Consider the following 17,715-nt stretch of genomic DNA (forward strand, 5'->3'; position numbering starts at 1 on the left):
ACTATTACTTTTTCTTATCCATCTGTTGATAGAGATATATAGGCTGCTTCCCAGATTTACATGTATCACTGTAACATGATGTCTTTAACTCTTTTGGGAGATACCTAGGTCAAATATCTAGGTCAAATGAAACTTCTACTTTAAATTTTTTCAGGAGTCTCCACACTTGATTTCCATAGTGGTTTTGGTGGCTGGGTTTCTGTTAGACTGCCTGTTATCCTGGATAACCATATATTTTAGGTTGACAGCAGGCTGATCAGAGCTTTGCTGACCTGAACTTCCCCAGGTCTGGATTGATTCCTAAGAGTTTAGTTTGTCTTCATTTTGGCTCAGGGTCCTAATTCTGATCTATTATTCCTGGTATTATGTTACTTGGACTTGGCATTGTAGTTACTTCAACTTGTGCTCCTAGAATAAAGGCCCTCAGGCCAAGCACAGGGGAAGGGGTGCTAGCTCTAGCCTTGCTCTAAATCTCTTGGCCTCACTTGGCCCACCAGTGCTGGCCAACATAGGTCTGCCTCATCAACACTTGATTATGACCATTTGCCATGTCCACAGAACACCAGTGAGTATTTATTGAATCATGAATCTGATAGTCATAGAACTTTACAAATATATTTCCAAAAATGTTCCAACTTACTTTACTGTGAAAAGTGAGTTCTAATTTTAACCACCAACCCCCACCACCTTATGCTACCCCAAAGCACGAGATTCTCAAAGAGACCAAACAAATGCATTCTCAATTATGGCAGAGATGCCCCACTCTCAATTAGGTCCTGTAGGATTCCTGGAATTGGGAGTGAAGTGGCTCTTGAGGGGCTCCCAGCACTTGTAGTAGTTCTCATCCAAACAACAGGAGGTCTTGAGTCCCCACTTGGTGACAGCCAAACTTAGGGAGGATTCAAACATAAATGCCTATAGGAAATGAGGGTAGAGGTGAGGTAGACAATCGAGTACATTTGATTAGATTTCAATAGGTGTCAAAAGAAGACATAGTAGGCAAAATCTTTTCCTAATCAATCACGTGTGCTGGCATGGTGAGGAGAGGAAGCCCAAACCCTGGGCTCTGGCTCAAGCTAGTGAGACCTTGAGCAAGACCTTTAACTACTCAGGGTACCAAGTTTCTTCTGCCAAGGAGAATTGGGCACTTGTACCCCACATTGTCTTCATAGAATCATGGGGCTAAATTGGCAAGATCTGAAAATATTCTTCCCAGGAGCTGTCGCTTACTTTGGCTATGTCCTTGTGGAAAAGAGCACAGTGCCCATTTTCATAAAGCTAACCAAGACTCAGACCTGGGAAATGGCTTGTCTCAGGAGATATATCAAGGCAGAGCTGAGATTTGAGCTTTCCTTTTCAAGACTGACCAATAGACAGGTTGGAAAAGGAAAAGGAGGAATAGGGAAATAGAAAGAAAACAACAGAAATGGCTGGAACAGTTTAAAATGCCTTTTCCCAAAAGAATCTGAGCAGTGGATGTCCCACTGTGTTCTGGAGGTTTTCATACACATCAGAAAGAACATAGAAATACTCTGTCTTAGACATTTCAGTTTCATCATTTACTGATTTTTCCTGTCTACAGTAGCTTTTAAAAAAATAAGAATAAAAATAAAAATAAAACCCTGCAATTCTCATATGTTCACATTAGGAAACTTCAAAAATATATAGAGATAAAAAGAAACTGATACAACTCTTGTGACACAATTCATAGCACCCCCACTAATGTTGGGTGTCTCATATACGTTAACTTCTTTTTATCTAAATGAGTGGAAATAAGTGTTCTGACTTGACTATCTGTGATAGGCTTCATACGAGGACTGAATGAGGACATGGGGAAGTGCTCTGTAAGATATAAAGCACTATTTAGGTATAAGGAGGATAGATATGCTATTACTATCTTTTGCTGACCCCTTCTGTGGAGCTTCACTGTCTGGCAGGAGTACCAAAAGCCCCCTCCCAGCTGAGCTGTGAAGACAATATTGTATCAAGTTAGTCATTCCAAACCTTAATAAGGACAGCACATAGATCAACCTGGCCTAAATTGTAAAACGGAAAATGGTAAAGGAGACTCAAAATTAGATCCAGGTAAAGTGATAGATCTCCCCTTCCAAGGATTCTGGTCTTCCACACACCCAGTATCTCCCATGCTCCTAATCTTGTAAGTAGGAGAGCTCTTTTCCACTTCCAACCCAGGACCTGGATATTACTCAGTCTCACTCCTAACAAAAACAGCCCTATTCTCTGACTCACTGTTGTAGACATTGCTCCCCAAGAACAGTGACCGCCCAGAGCTAATTTAGGGCACCAGAGGTTACTGTGGGGCAATCCTGGAGTAGCCCATGCATTCTCAGGAGGCTTCAGAGGCAATACCTTAACTGAGTTTGTTAGGCAGTGTCTCATAGAGATATGGGGTCCTATAGAAACCCCCAAGAAGCCCTTGCAAGGGGAAATAGAAAAGAGGCTAAGTAGGTAGGAAGGACTGGCCCTCTCCTCCAGGAAACTCCACCAACTCTAGCCTTGGTATTAGGATTGAAAGTAAACTGCATGGACAGGAGGAGACCTACTGCTCAAAAGTCATGTAAGTTTACAAATGGGGAATGGGGTTGAGCAGTTCTCTGTTGCAGTTTGAAACCAGATAGCACTGAAGGCATTTATTTTAAAATATAAAGCAACTTTGCATATGATTTAGTATAAAATTATTTCTTGTGGCCCATTAACTCCACCTCCAAAAATGCAAAAAATAAAATAAAATCAAGTACCATAGCCAACTGCAATTGTGTTCATCTCCAATGCTTACAGCCTGATGCAGGAGGAATACAGAGCAGGTTTTAAATCCCACTGGTTTCATCCCATGCCAAGCAGAGTGAAGGAAGTAAGAAAACAGCTGAGGAAGGCTGCTCAAAAGCCCTGACTATAGTGATGCAAAGGCTTCCTGACCTGTATTGGCTTAAAAACTGACCAAAGGAGACAGCTGGCCTCCCCTGCTATTGTAACCTTAGGGGATTACTTCCTGAGGCAGAAGACTCTGAGACAGGGCACATTCACAGGGCTGCATGTAGATATAGGAAGATCTTTCCCACAGAAATACTCATATTCTTTTGTACTTGAACAGTGTGGAGTAGCCCATAAGGTCAACTCACTGCCCTCTGCCCTCTGGGTGACACACGCATTATACAGATGGGGAGAACGAAGCACAGAGGACTGGCATCTACACTGCTTACCATGGTGCCATCAGCAATCCTCTCTGGTGCCAGCTTGGCTTTGCTGGCCTTCTCATAGCAGTCTGCATCAGGGCCATGAGGGGTCATGGCACTGTGCAGGCTGCCTCCACCTGGCAGGAATCCTCCTTCCTTTGCTTCATAGTAACCTTTGATGAGTCCCATGAATTCACTCATGCAGTTTCCTGGGAAGGTGGAAGCAGCACTGTTTTTATTATTGAAGGCAAGACCAAAAAAAAAAAAAAAAAAAATGTCCAAGATTTGGAACTACAAACCAAAGACTAAAAAAAAAAAAAAAAAAAAAAAAAAATGCCCTCCAGCATTATTTCTGCAGAATTCCAATAAGATAGGACAATCTGATAGATTTTATAGGATTAATAGAAAACACTGATTGACAATAAAAAGTATGGATTTACAGAAGAGCAACCACAGAACATCAATCGATATTGAATTCTTGGTAGGTCAAGCTCTCTACTCCATGGCCATGTGGACTGGGAAGTCTCAAGATCCACTATCTGAAAGAAACTAGTCTAGACCTGAAGAAAACCATGGCCTAGACAAGAAAAATGAAAATGCAAAGAAATAATAAACAGTGGAAGTATTCTGTCCTAATTTACAACTCCCATATCAAAGTCAGCTTTTCTCCCAGATCAGAACTTTTTCTCAAATTATCCCTTTAATACGTGACATTACCTTATTTCTGATTCCCAATTTAGAAAGCTGAAGTGGGGTGGATGTGTGTGTGAAAGGTGACATTATATAAAGAAACCTGAGCTTACAGTCCATTATATGATAATGTGTGACAGAGTCTTGCTCTGTGTAAAACACAGGCCACAAATGCTATTTATCATAACAAATATATTCTGTGCATGAATCAGATATAATCTTATTATTTGGTTCTTCTGGAATCCTGAATCTTAAAATTATAAATGACCCCTATTCCCACTCAGTGCAGGAGGTTTTCTGTATCACTAATAGGTTACTTCCTGGGTTTTTCCTGCATGCCTTCTATGGATAGAAGTTCTCTACTCTACAAAGCAACCTATCACGTTATTAAATAACCCTGGGTGTTAGACAGTTATTTTCTATCTTAAATGGAAATCTGGTTTCTCATAAGTTAAATGTATTCTGGAGTCACACAAAATTTAAAAGAATCATCATGCTTGAAATATTTCAGAGTTATGTTTCTATGAAATAAAGCTCTATTAGAATAACAACACCTTTAGAGCAAGAATGAAAGAAATATAACATGAGCAAATTTAAGTGCCTTTTCATCTCCATCCACCCATCTACCTGTCCATCCATATAACATACATAATTAGCTATTGTACTAAGTTCTGATACGGAGAGGAATAAGAGGTTGTTTAAAGGATGCATAGTCTGTCCTATGAGAATATGGAAAACACAATCCATAAAGTAGAAATGCAAAGTCTTGCTAAGTCAAACACTTGATTTGGCCAACACCTGCCCTTCTTCCTTATGTGAAGTGTAAGAAAGTGTCAAACTATTTCCATAATCCACTAAGCAGCCACACACACCCTCTCCCCAGAACAAAAAGCTGCTTCAAATCTCTACAAAGAGAGCGTGGGTGTAACAGCCCCTGCAGAAGATCATATCTCGACTTGCTTCTCCATGAAGCAGAAATAGAGAAAAAGAAGCAAATGGAAGCACAAAGTGTATGTATTTTAAAAACAGTTCTGCTCATGACTTAAATTTGCTGTCACGTTCCTCATTGTAGCATGTGTCCTTTGGGTCACCTTCACAGCTTAATTTTAAGAAAGAAGCAAGGTGGGATTTGATTTGAATATGAATTTAGTTTGCACTGAGTTTGGTGATAACATTTCTACCTCACTTACAATATTTCAAAGGACAGTGGGAGGGTAGACCTTGCCTTTCTGATTAAAGCCAAATCTCGTTGGCTAAGGTGCATTAAAATGACTGGAGGCAACATTTCTACAGCATAATTCCCCACTAGCCTTTAAAGTCACATCAAAGTAGCAAAGAGTTTGAGCACTGCTGAAGTGATATTTTTAATAGCTCTGGTAAAACTAATTTTTAACTTGGGGTTCTGTGCTTTTTTTTTTTCTCAATCAACTCAGGGCATCCATTGCTCTATGAAATGTGTCCCAGGGCCAAATTTATTTTCAGAGTCATTTCAAAAATTATAGGAGACATTTCACAAGGTCATTTGAGTCACGTGGTCTAAAGTACATGGGAAGATGAAGGAGTGAGTTGTGGGCCTATTGCATAAAAGCAAATTTGTCCAACTCACTCTGTTTTGTTATCCCTCTGCCCAGGTGGTGAGACAAATGCAAGGTCACAATTTCTCAACACAATGTCTGTAAAACTCCTCTGTCACAATCCCCTGGCTTGCTGGCTCAAAATGCAAGTCTAAGTTTCTACTTCAAAGCCAAGGAAATAAGTTCTATGGGGGTGGGCCTTGAGAATAAACTATTTATTTTAAAAGGGCACTCTTGATGTGGCACCTGAAAAGGGGATGCTGGCATTTATATTCAATGGCCTTCTTTGATCCTAAAGACCTTACTTCCCCACCTCACAAATGCCTACATTGGTCCTTCGGTGCAATGTACACTGTAGAGCCCTGGTACCTGGAGCTGGTACATACAGACATGAACCTCACATAAGCTGAAGGCCCTTCCATGAACTATGGAAAGAATTTGTTTTTTCCAGAATGTTCCAGCTGAAAAGCATCTTAGAATTTTTCTACAGCTCTGTGTTCAAAAAAATGCAATGTCTGGGAAGTAGAATTATACACCAATCTTACTTACGTTTGATTTTCAGCCATTTATCACACAATTAAAAATATAGTTATGACCTATGTTACTCACTTATTGAATAAATACTAGATGCATACTATGCATTGGGCACTCTGCCATTATGCTAGCCTTATCAGTTGGGGGCCACAGTATCTGCTCTGGTATCGGACAGTCTGCGATAAAATGTTGACACTCCCATTAACTACTTGTGAGTCCTTGAGAATCAACTAATTTCTCTGTGTCAGTTCCATCTTTTGGTAAATACAAAGGGGGCTAATCATATTACCTCTTTTAGCTGTTACAACAATTAAATGAGTTAATATTTTTCCGGAACTTTGTAATAGGGCCTTTTGTTACTCATAAGGCATTAGTAAAATAAAAATAGTAGGTTCTTGAGATCTTGATCTAGGCAATTAGTGCTCTGCAGGAACTCCTTCCAGAAGAGAATCTGTCCTCTAGTGTAGATTGAGGTTGGCTCTGTACTGCTGAAATAACCAGAGAGGGCACATTATCCTGGCACTTGAACCTGATGTAGGTAATGAAGTTCCGCCAAACAGTTAACTAACAACACTGCTGCTCTTCTCCATCCTTTAAAAGAAAAATCTTAAATGTACATAAACTTCTTGTTTGGCACTTTACCAACTTTTTTACTCTCTTTGAGGCTGGAGAGCACAGAGATATAAGCTTGAAGTCTATGCATCCTGCCATTGCTGTAGATGGTGTGAAGTTTGAGCAGCTTAAAGTCTGGGGAGCAGCAGCAGGCCTAGGGGGCAGGATCTGGAACTCAGGGAAGGGAAAAGTGCCCAGAACAACCTGGGCATTATTCCCAATGGGCAGTGCTCACTGCTTTGCTTTCTGAATTCTAAGTGTGACTCGGAAAAAGACTTACTGTGATAATAAGGAGGCCTGAAGGTCTTCTCAGCAACCCCCCACCGAGGTGGAAAGATGACAAAATCAGCAATGGCCACTCCAAGGCGGAGAGACTTCGCAGTCAAAACTGTGAATATGGATGGGTCCTGTGAATGCACAAGGAGAGACTGAATGCAGTTTGCAAGGGACGTGGCTGGACAAGGACACACACGTTGCCTGTGCACAAAGGTGTTTTCAAACAACAGTCTAGTTTTTGATCAGTGACACAGATCAAGGCCTTGAAGACTGGGCTTCTGGTCAACATTCAGTGATCACTCATCTGACCCTTGCTGTGCTTGAAGCAAAACAAATTCACACCAGCTAAGAGGATTCTGAGCTGCTTGTTTACCCTGCTGGGCCCACACTACACCCCACCCCTTAGCTCTGACAGCAGTGGTGCTGCCTTCTCACAGAGCCTTAGGCAGGGGAGATTCTCGGAGTGAGGTGGGAAAATAGTTTTTAATAGTGTAAAACAGTTTCTATGTTTTGGTGTAGATGAAGATATGTTCCTCTTTGGGGGAATCCAGATGGTATGAATAGCAAGTAAGTCTGAGAATCGCTTTCCTACTTTCTGATCCTTGTTGACTTTGTATCAAAAACACACCATTTTATTCCACCAGTCTCTGTGGTGATGGTGTAGAGGGGGATAGTTTGAGGGACAAGATTATGCTTTTAAACTTTAGACTCTTTCAGTGGAAAGACTGAGATTTGCTTTAACTGAAATCAACAATTATGTTTCATTTCAGATGCCATGTTAGCATCTGGGGAGTCAAGGATGCTTGGGATCTTGTCCCTGTACCTTTCGCCTTCAATTGGGGCAGGAGAGAGGAAAACGGCTATATCTACCTGAAAATACCAGAGTAGTCTTCAAAGAGGAGTTGTCATTTAAGCGAGGTCTTGATAAATGAACAGAAAAAAGAAAGAGAAAGGTGGAGAGAAGCAAATGGGGAAGGAGAGAAAAAAGGAAGGAAAGAAGGAAGGGAGGAAAAAGGCATTCTATCAGAGAAAATAGAAGAAACATTAAAGTGCAGAGGGAGTTTGTGCAGAGAAGACAAGGTTAAAACCCAGGGTGCACTGACAGAAGGGACAGGGGCAAGAGGTGCTGCTGGAAAAAGGAGGTCAGGGCCAGGTGGTGAAGAGCATCAAATGCCACGCTTCAGAGCACACATTTATTCCCAAACTGTGGGGAGCCTGCAAAGGTTTTCCAATGCGGTGGGAGAGCAATTGGATCTGATTTTTAGTTGGACCTTGAGAGCTTGTTTGGAGGTTCTAGCAGGGGAGCTCAGCTACTAGTATACCCCTGACCGAGGAAACGGTCCTCCTTTATCAGGGGTGGGCATCCTCTTCCACCCAGTGCGCAGCTTCGGGAGGGACGCACATGGAGTGGTGAGGGAGGAAGGGGACACCCATCTCGCCAGCCAGATCAGCCAAATTAACCCAGGCGATCAGTAGGGTGACAGATGTTGTAGCCAACTCGCCCTCATGTCCTGGATCTGATTTTTAGAAAGGAAGCTGTAACAGCCGTACAGAGAAAATAGAAGCTGTGTAAATTCAAATAAAAAACCCCAACCCTTGTTGCTGGCAGAGTTAACATTTCTTCATCTGTCATGTGAAATGCTCTGAAACTATTGAAGAAGTGGTAGTGAGGCTCAAATAACGCTTTATCAGTGCCTCAGGACACTTTTTCAAGTTGTTTGGGGCTTGGCATTTTGGTTTTCTTTCCTTCTTTGGTTCATTAAGAGCTGCAATCATTCAGAAAGTAGTTTTGTGCCCCCCAGAGATAAGTCAAAATGGCTCAGAATAATCCCCATCTGATTCTCTGGCTTCTGCCCTAAGTATCCCTCCAGTTTGTGGGTTAAGTTAATCTGCTATGAACTCAGATGAAAAATGAACTTTCCCGCAGGATCTCAGAACTAACACTTTATCAAGACTGTGGGATGATGGTGGGGGGGCTACAGTGTAGATCAGGGACCAGTAATTGACCAGAAATTATGACCAAGTTCATACACTAGAATTTCTTTGGTTGAAGTTCAAGCATTGAACATTATGGGTAACTGCAGAAGAGGGACTTGCCCTCTACCATTGCTAAACAGCCCAAACTAGAGTCACCCTGGTAGGCTACCAGCAAGCAGCGTAGACTCCTGAGATTTGTGAAGACAAAGGCCTCTTTAAATCCATATGTGTTCTCTTCACTAGTCCGTCACTAACATTAGCAGTTGAACAGGTGTTTTTTTTTTAAGTTTTTAATTCTTCTGTAAGAGTTAACGTGATTACTCTGTAGAGAATTAAGCTGCGTTTCTGGGTGAATGTTGAATATCTGGACTGACTGCTTCCCTAGCTGTTCTTTACTTTTTCATCAAGGGATGAATGACTATGCATAGGCCTTCCAAGGATAACCTCACAAATGTTAAGTGTGCAAATGCCATGTTCTACTGTGGACCTCTCTTAGGCGAGGGCTGTCCCACCACCAGGGCCCCTACAAGGTACAGACTTACCGCATGGTCAAAAGCCACTGAATTGATGACCATGAAGTTCTCCAGGTTGTACTTGTAGGGTGTGTAGTTCCCATGCCAGGCCACAACATTGAATGGAGAGACAGCCTATCACATAAAGAAGGAAAGGAAGATCTTTGCATCAATATTTTTGTAACTGTGATCCTACAAAATGCACTGGGCATAACTCTTTATTTTATATTGTTCTAAATCTAATTATACCATCCTTTGGGAGAAGCATAACTTAATCATTCTGTGGGTGCCTCAACCTCCCAGCTTAGCCACAAACCTTATTTTTTCCAGTTTGGAAGCTGCAGCTGCCTTCTGATCACATGTGCAGCAGAAGTGTAGCACTCTCACTAAGTACTGCCTTATCAACATTTTTTAACATAGCTGTGGAAATCTGTGGATGCCAGCAACTTTCAAACAATCTGGACTACCCTCTGTTTCCTGACGCAATGATCATTTACTGTGATAGTTCTCCAGGTTTTTTGCATCCTTTAGAAGCTTCCAGTAGACATTGTATCCTGGGTTTGTTAGTACAGGAGAGGGGAGAAGACCTCTATAAATTCCAGTCCCAAAGATTTGCGATATCAGAGTGAGCCTAAGGTCCTTCTTGGTCCTGTCTGGGGGTTGGAGGGAATTAGTGTTCTGCTATAAGAAGGTGGTCCCTACTGCCACTATGGGTCTACCTGGGAAAGAGGATCCAGTTTAAAGTCTCCTAAAAACCGTAACAAACAGACTACTCACAGAGGTGGTTTAGGTTTAAATGGAATGATAAGAGGTGAAGAGGTATTTGAGCTTCACAAGAGTGAGAAGACAGTGTGACTCCTAGGCATGAGCAATAGAGAGGGAAATACAGTTATAGCACTCCAGCAAGAGACAGAACCATAACAAAGGGGTACAATGCTAATAGTTAACAGACAATTAGCTCTTTGAAAAATAAAAAGCTCTGATGTATAGCATATGCTGATTTCTGGGGTGTAAACACTCACAACATGATCATTTTTGAGCTACCAATGTGAAGTTGCCAAGAACACAGTTATGAAGAGGTGTGCATATCGGTTGGTGCGACTTTTTATGAACTAGCTGCAGCACACCATTGGGCCACCCACCTGGACACAGGGAGGGAGTGGAACAGAAGGAGGGGAATGCAGCTATTGCTAGAAAACAGTCTCAAAGAGAAAGGAAGCATGGAGGAAATGCCCCAACTTGTCTTTTCTCTTGCCCTCTCATTTCATGTGGCTCGAACTCCTCAAAAGACAGCCAACTAAGAAGCCCATATAATACTGTCTATGTAGGGTAACAGTCCAGGGAACAGGCCGTGGCTGAGCAAGAAAAATGGGTCTGTGGGCACATGGAGGATAACAAGCACAAGGTCCAAGTGGAAAGTGGAAAGCTTTCTAGAGCTGCTGCTGACTGCTTATGGGATGGCAGTTCTCTAATAGCTGTATATAAAAAGGAAGGTAGGCAGCATGTTTTAAATGAACATAGATATTCACTTCTCATCGCCAGAGGTTATCATTTTTGTCAGGCTGAAGTACTATCTAAGGATCTGCATTTTAAATAAGCTTCTTGGAGGGTTTCTGATGTAAATGGTCCCCAGCCACTTTTGAGAAACTCTAACCCTGAAAGTGTCTGCCTCGGTGGTTAATTTAAGTGCCAAACTGCTCAGGATCTGGTGGTTGGCATGACCTCTAGATGCTGTTCAAAGAAACAACATGCCTTAGTAAATATAAACAATAAGTCAGATGGAAAAAATAAAGCAAACAAATAACAGGAACAGAAGAGATTTTTAGATTATTTTAAAGCATATTATTAATTTATTCTAACATATGCTCAATATATTAATAAAGTATGTTAATATGTTATATTATAGATCATGTATTATGCTATCATTTAAAACATTATTGTTATCTGTGTCTTTGCTTATGTCCTGAGATTATCAAATTGGTAGTATAAACCAAGACAAGCTAATTAACTGAATTATACTTGCTTTGTATCAACTATGACTTGTATTTATTTATTTATTTTTTAGTTTATTGGTACATTTTAGGTACACAGTACAGTTACATTCATTATTGGAGTCTTGTACCTTTACAGGACAGGTCTTGGTTCTCATTTTTTCCCCTTATCCCTGCCCTCCCTTCACCCCCCTCCTCTCTTCCCTATTTACAGACACTTTATTTCCATTTTTTTCTTTTCACTTATTACCTTTCCCCTACCCTTCCCACTTTTCCTACACCTTTAACCCTTTTCTTCCTATTTCAAATTGTCAATTATATCATTAGGATCTTATGTACTATTATAGTTTTTCACACAACTACAACTTGTATTTAAAACAGGGTGGCCACTGGGGGGTATATAAATCTTGGTTGATCTTTCTGTTAACTCATATTCTTTTCTAGAACAAATTACACTGCCTGTGCATTATGTTTCCCTCACCATTTATAGAGATTCTGCAGAGTTGTCATTGTTGGGTGAATAGAAACAGCACAGCCTTTTGAGTCAGGCAGATGTGGGTTGAATGGCAGTTTTGTCACTTGTTGGGACAGTGGTAAATTATTTACTCCTCTGTGGCCAGTTTTCATGAATGACTATGAATGGATGTTTCTGAAGTCCCTAACACTGATCTTGGCCATCACGAGCTGCTCATTAACTTCCCTGACTATGAAACCTCTTATTTTACCTGTTTGGCAGCAAACAGCTTGCCCTGGTATTTATTAATTACAGTGTAACCACTTGGTACTTGACGATCTTCATACCAGGCAACAGGTATCAAGAAATCACGAGGACTGGCCAAGCCATTAGCTCCTAGAACACAGGAATAGCAAATTCAAGGCCAGCCTGAACTATATAGTGAGACCCTGTGTCAAAAAACAGAAACAAAACCAGCAATAAAAAAGAACCACTCTACAAATTGTTTTCATTACTCAAAGACTCACTGGATGCCCAGGCTGGTACCTATTTAGGAAAACCCAAGGAATTTGGTTGGAAAAAAAATTCACAAAACTCTTCAGTGTCATTATCAACATCATCTCCTCAATTTGTAGAGTGACTAGGCCATTTTACAGGCATTATTTCATCATTACAGTTGTCAGAAAAGAAAAGGAAGGGAATAGGAAAGAGGAAAAGGGAAGATCTGACAGAATATTAGACTTTTGTTTTTCCAAGGAGACCTGAGACTCTAGACCTCATGTACAGGGAGGGCCTTCAAAGCAGGCCTCTGCTCCTTGCACAGAACTCAGAATCCAAGTCTATAAAATTTCTCTCCAGCCTGAAAAATTCTGCCTGCCATTCAGGGAGAAAGAAGTATTCAGGACTTCCCTGCTCAGCCCTTCTTTGGAGGGAGTGTTCCCTCCAGAGAAAGAAAATAAATCAAAAGACTAAATATGAAAAGCGTAAGTGCAAAAACATAATTTAACTCTGAGAGACAGACCTGGGGAGTGTTTTATCATTTCCAGCTCCTGGGGTCAAAAAAAATAAGCCCCCAGCTGGTTAGAAAATTATATATATTTTCCAGAGGGCACATGTTCCATGGAACCCAGAGCCTCTGCTGCCTGGGGAGCAGCAGGAAGCCAGACCAAAGTGGGAAGTGTGGGTGGTGAGCAGGATGACAGACGGCACACCAGGGCTCCAGCTGCCTCTCTGCCGCCTCCCACCTTCCTCTGAATATTTGGATCCCCCAGGGGAGTGACCAGAAGGCACATGCTGGCCTGTCCCTGTTTTGCTCTGAAAAGCTGTTGACAAGGGAGAACTAGGAGGTACGGCCAAAGATGAAACTGAGGGCCCATTTCCCCAGCTTTCCGTTTACTCCATGGGATATTTTGAGAACAACCTCTCCTAATACCTTCCCTATTTTCCTTCATCTTCAGCCACAAGCTTGCCAGAAATATGGGGACCAGGGACATTGATTTACTTTTGGAAGTTTTATTCTGTCTCGTGGGGACTGTTGCTTTTAACTATTTCATGGCACTGAGTGGAGTATCTTTTTACTGTTATGTTTGTGAATTTGGGAGAAAGTGCTCAGTGGGAATGTGAAGTTCACAGGCTGCACATCATCAATGTCAATACCCCTTTTCATAGGTTGGGAACCCAGCCATTTTGACGTCTTTCCCACTTACATACAACCTACTGATTTAAGAAAATGATTATTCACAGGGCTCATTCCCACTTGTATGCTTTTGCTTGTATGCCCTTTCTTTTTCACATCTCTTCAACTTTTCGTCAACAATTACTCAAACCATATGTCTTCTGTGAAGTTGTTTTTGATGACCCTGGTCACAGATCCATCCTTTGAAGTACACCCTGCATACCCAAAATCTGTCACTCTATTTCTAATGGTCTATGTATCAATCTAGAAAGAAATTTATAATGGGTTGGCTTGAGTCATTTTTGGTTATGCATGCAGTTAGGAAGACACTTGGTCTAGAGAAGGTATCTAAAGGAAAGTTGAAATTTGAGACAGTGAAAAGGATATTCAACTTTCACGCAATTAGCTGTATCTTATATCTCAAAAGAATCTTAGAAGCTTATAGTGAAGGTTTACCAATGGGTCCCAGGTCAGGTAACTCAAAGTGAACTCCATAGACCTCCAGGATGTAGCCCCTGGTCTCTTCAAAGACATCTACACTGAACCGCATTCCTCTCTGAAATGGACAGAGACACAGGTGTGCTTTTCAAAATCATACCTGAATTATAAGCTGCAATTGGTTGAGCTATCTTTGGGAGGTACCCAGATCAAATATGAATGAATCACATCCATAACCCAAGACAAAATCTAGTCTAATTTATTAGGCCCAGAGATAACTGTGGCCCTGATTTAACTACACTTAAAACAAAACAAAAACACATTATTTTGTAAACAGATGTAAACTATTCATTGAATATTTGCCACCAAATATTGTTAAATACATTACCTTGCAGCATATCACTTCCACGTTAAAATGTCAGAACCAAACACTAATATTTACAATTCTTGTAAGAAATGTTATATAATGACACATAAAGGTGAATTCTTTTGGCTTATAATTCTCGAAAGAATAATAGCAAAAGTGATGCAAACTCTTCAGTGTAAGATTATGATTAAGCCACATTTTACAAATATATGGTATAAGATGGCAATAATTCCATTCAACATCCTGGATTAGGTCTCTTCAGGAGGGACTGATAATTTGACTGATAAACAGTCAAACTTTAAAATTTACAGATAAAGGCAGTTTAATACCGCCCCTGAGAAGTACATCTGTTAACATACAACTTTTAGGCCACAGTTTTGAAGGTCTGAAGTATCAAGTTGGTTTGATGACTTAGTCGGTTGGCACTTATGAACACATTTATTGCCTTGCCCTCTTTAAAATACATTTTCAGAGTATCACTAAAACTTTTGGAGTGCTTTACAAATTCTTTCTTTTGGTGTTCAAGTGCCCTGCGGTTCTGATATTGGTATTTCTGGAAGACATTATTCACTGTATTGAGAAGTTCTTTTATTGCATTAATTATATCCTTGATTGTCTGCAGAAACCTCACTCTGTCATTGATCTCATCTGGGATCTTACTGAGAATTTGTTCAAGTGCTCGTGCCTTTTCATTTAGGTCCTAGAATTCTGGCCCTGGTCATTCAATCATGTACTCTTCTACATTGTCAGCTGCCATATGAAGAAGAGACTCTGTGAAGTTGACTTCTACACTTTTTTCCTCTAAAATTTTCATAGTGATGCCTTTGTAAGACCTGCATTCTCATTTTCAGCTTTAATGAAAGCAGCTCTCATTGTCTGAGCTACAGACAGATTTACTCAGTCTAACTCATTAAACACAGGATACATGACTGCATAGAGAGCCATAGAATCCATGGACGCGGTCTCAGCTTCATTCTTCATCTCTTCCACTGTCATCTTATTCAAAAGTCAATTACAGCTGGTCGTCGTGGTGCACACTTGTAATCCCAGCACTCGGGAGGCTGAGGCAGGAGGATCACTGTGAGTTCAAGACCAGCCTGGGCTACAAAGTGAGTTCCAGTTCAGTCTCAACTACATAGTGAGATCCTGTCTCAAACAAACAAAGAAACAAACAAACAAAAGCCAACTACAGAAGAAAAAGCAGTGCTAAAATGCAAAAGAATCTTTGTTCACTGCAATATTTCTTCATTTTTTGGTATGACAGAAGAATGGGCACAAAACACACACTTATTGGCAACTGAGGCACTGACTTCACTTCCCACCTTTGGAGCCCTCTTCAACTCCTGGATCAATTCACTCCGGCAACACCAGAAGTCAAAAACACTTTCCTGGCCTTCTACTTCCAACAGAGTCTCTCCAGAACAGGTACGAACATTTAGGAAAATGAGATGACAGATTATTTTTGCTTTGGATTGTGAGCTATATTAAAACAAAAGCAAGCACTTAAGCCTGCTTACATTTCTGCACACAAAGCCTTCTGTGTAGCTCAAATTCCTCCCCATTGCCTAGACATGACAGAGACATTTTAGAATTAGGAAATAGCAGCAGCTGAAACATCTCATTGCTCCTAAATTAGGGAGAGGCAGGGAGGAAAGGGGGCACATTACCAACCTGAATGACGCAGATCTCATTGGGCTGCACACACATCTTGCCAAACTCAGTGTAAATGAGAAGCTTCCCTTTTTGGGGAACTGACAAAAAAAGATAGGATAGTGATGAGCATCTCTTTTTGTGCAAGAACCATTTCATGAATGCTTAAGGGCTGAATTTTCTTTCTATTCCAAATAAAAAGAGCTTTATTGTGTCTCTTGGGGGAAAGTGTATACTATATTCTGACAACTTCAGTTAGCTATTTTTCTGTCTGGAAGAATATGAATAAAAAATTGACTTCCTTTTCCTTTTCTGTTCTTTTTTTAAATGGTTACCAGGTGAGGTGCTTATATGCATGTAACTTTGTGAACTGACCAAAAAGGGTAGCAGAAATAGGATGGAAAGTCACTCATTTCTGAAAGTTCCAGCAGGAGACTGGGATTTGCACATCAAATGTCTACATCAAAATGTTGACTCAAGAATATCAATATTAAAACCACCAAATGGGATGGGTATATGTGTCAGTAAAATTTCTGTTAGATCTTATATTTTAATTGGTCTCATGAAAATTTGTATTTAAATTGTATATATCAGTCACAGACGGACTTTTCTTGGGCAAATTTGAAGGCAAATAGAGTTTTTAAAAAATAAGGTACTCACAGGTTGGTATCGCTCTTCATTTCATTTAAACTGCTCAGATCTTTCACATCAAAAAGGCCCAAAAGGTCAAAGAGAGATCAGACATAGAGTAGGTGTGCTGGGGTATGCTAGGAATCTGTTATAGTTTAGCTCTGGAGTGTACCCCCAAAACCTCAAGTGTTCAGAGATGAGGCTTTAAGAAAGTGATTGGAACACAGAGGAGCTGTACTCACGTGTGGATTCTTCCACTGGTTAGTTGTGTGTGCTGTTGGGAGGCTAGAGGCAGTCACTTGGGGGTGTGACCTGGAAGGGTATATCTACCTCCCCGCTTCCTTCCTTCTCTCTGCTTCCTGGTGCCATGATGTGAGCAGCTTTCCTCTGTTACACTTCTCTACCATCTGTTCTCCCTTGGAGCCATTTGATCATAGTCTATAATCATGAACCAAAATAAACCTCTCCTTGAAGCTATAGGTGTGGGGTACTGTGTCCCAGAAAAGTGACTAAAACATCTTTTTCATGCTACCAGTGGCCTCTAGGCCTCAATCTATAGATTGAACAAAATAGAATAAAACAGATTGGAGAATGTAGGAAAATAATGCATGGAAAATTAGAAAGCAGCTTGTGGTTAGGGGTCAAGGGATTGGAAATTTTCAGAACTTACCAATCAAGAAATCTCCATCTGAATTGTAAAAGCATCTGAAACATAGAGTACTTCCTGTGATTTTTCACTTTTAACACTGTCTAGACAAATTAATATATTCTACAAATTACTGTTTAGTGCTTATTGTGTACCAGGCTCAGTGCTGGACGTAAGATACTGAACAGAACAAGCTAGTCTCTTCCCTCATAGAGCAAACAAAAAAAATTTCAGAACTATGATATGATAAAAAGGTATGATAAAAATACAGCAAATATGTAAATTAAAAAATTATTACAGTAAAAGACAGATTGCCATTAACATATAGCATATTAACATACCCTTCAACATACCCCCCCCCATTCAAACACATCATCCTTCCCACTTTCTGAGACAGTTCTGGAAATCTGCTTTCATGAGTGTCTCTAGTTGTATTTGATGTCCCGAGTCAACTAAAAATATTAACCAATTAAAAATAGTTATCTTTCTGGTCAT

General features: G+C 40.6%; 1 protein-coding gene and 1 pseudogene across 1 annotated transcript in view; both read right to left on the bottom strand.

Moving 5' to 3' along the window:
* Nucleotides 1-301: 301 nt before the first annotated feature.
* The window catches only part of Hgd (homogentisate 1,2-dioxygenase), a 58,697-nt gene continuing 41,283 nt past the window's right edge, over nt 302-17,715 (bottom strand). The window contains exons 7-14 of the mRNA XM_010630011.3: nt 17,245-17,279; nt 15,966-16,045; nt 13,946-14,045; nt 12,086-12,210; nt 9,400-9,504; nt 6,885-7,011; nt 3,222-3,403; nt 302-915 (exon numbers count right to left, since the gene is read on the bottom strand). Coding sequence (XP_010628313.1) covers nt 766-915; nt 3,222-3,403; nt 6,885-7,011; nt 9,400-9,504; nt 12,086-12,210; nt 13,946-14,045; nt 15,966-16,045; nt 17,245-17,279 — 904 coding nt within the window. The 3' untranslated portion in view covers nt 302-765. The remainder of the gene's footprint in view (nt 916-3,221; nt 3,404-6,884; nt 7,012-9,399; nt 9,505-12,085; nt 12,211-13,945; nt 14,046-15,965; nt 16,046-17,244; nt 17,280-17,715) is intronic.
* On the bottom strand, nt 14,542-15,367 carry LOC104866178 (annotated as a pseudogene).

The sequence above is a fragment of the Fukomys damarensis genome, unplaced genomic scaffold (assembly GCF_012274545.1).
Source record: "Fukomys damarensis isolate Sample0158 unplaced genomic scaffold, DMR_v1.0_HiC HiC_scaffold_24, whole genome shotgun sequence".
NCBI lineage: Eukaryota > Metazoa > Chordata > Mammalia > Rodentia > Bathyergidae > Fukomys > Fukomys damarensis.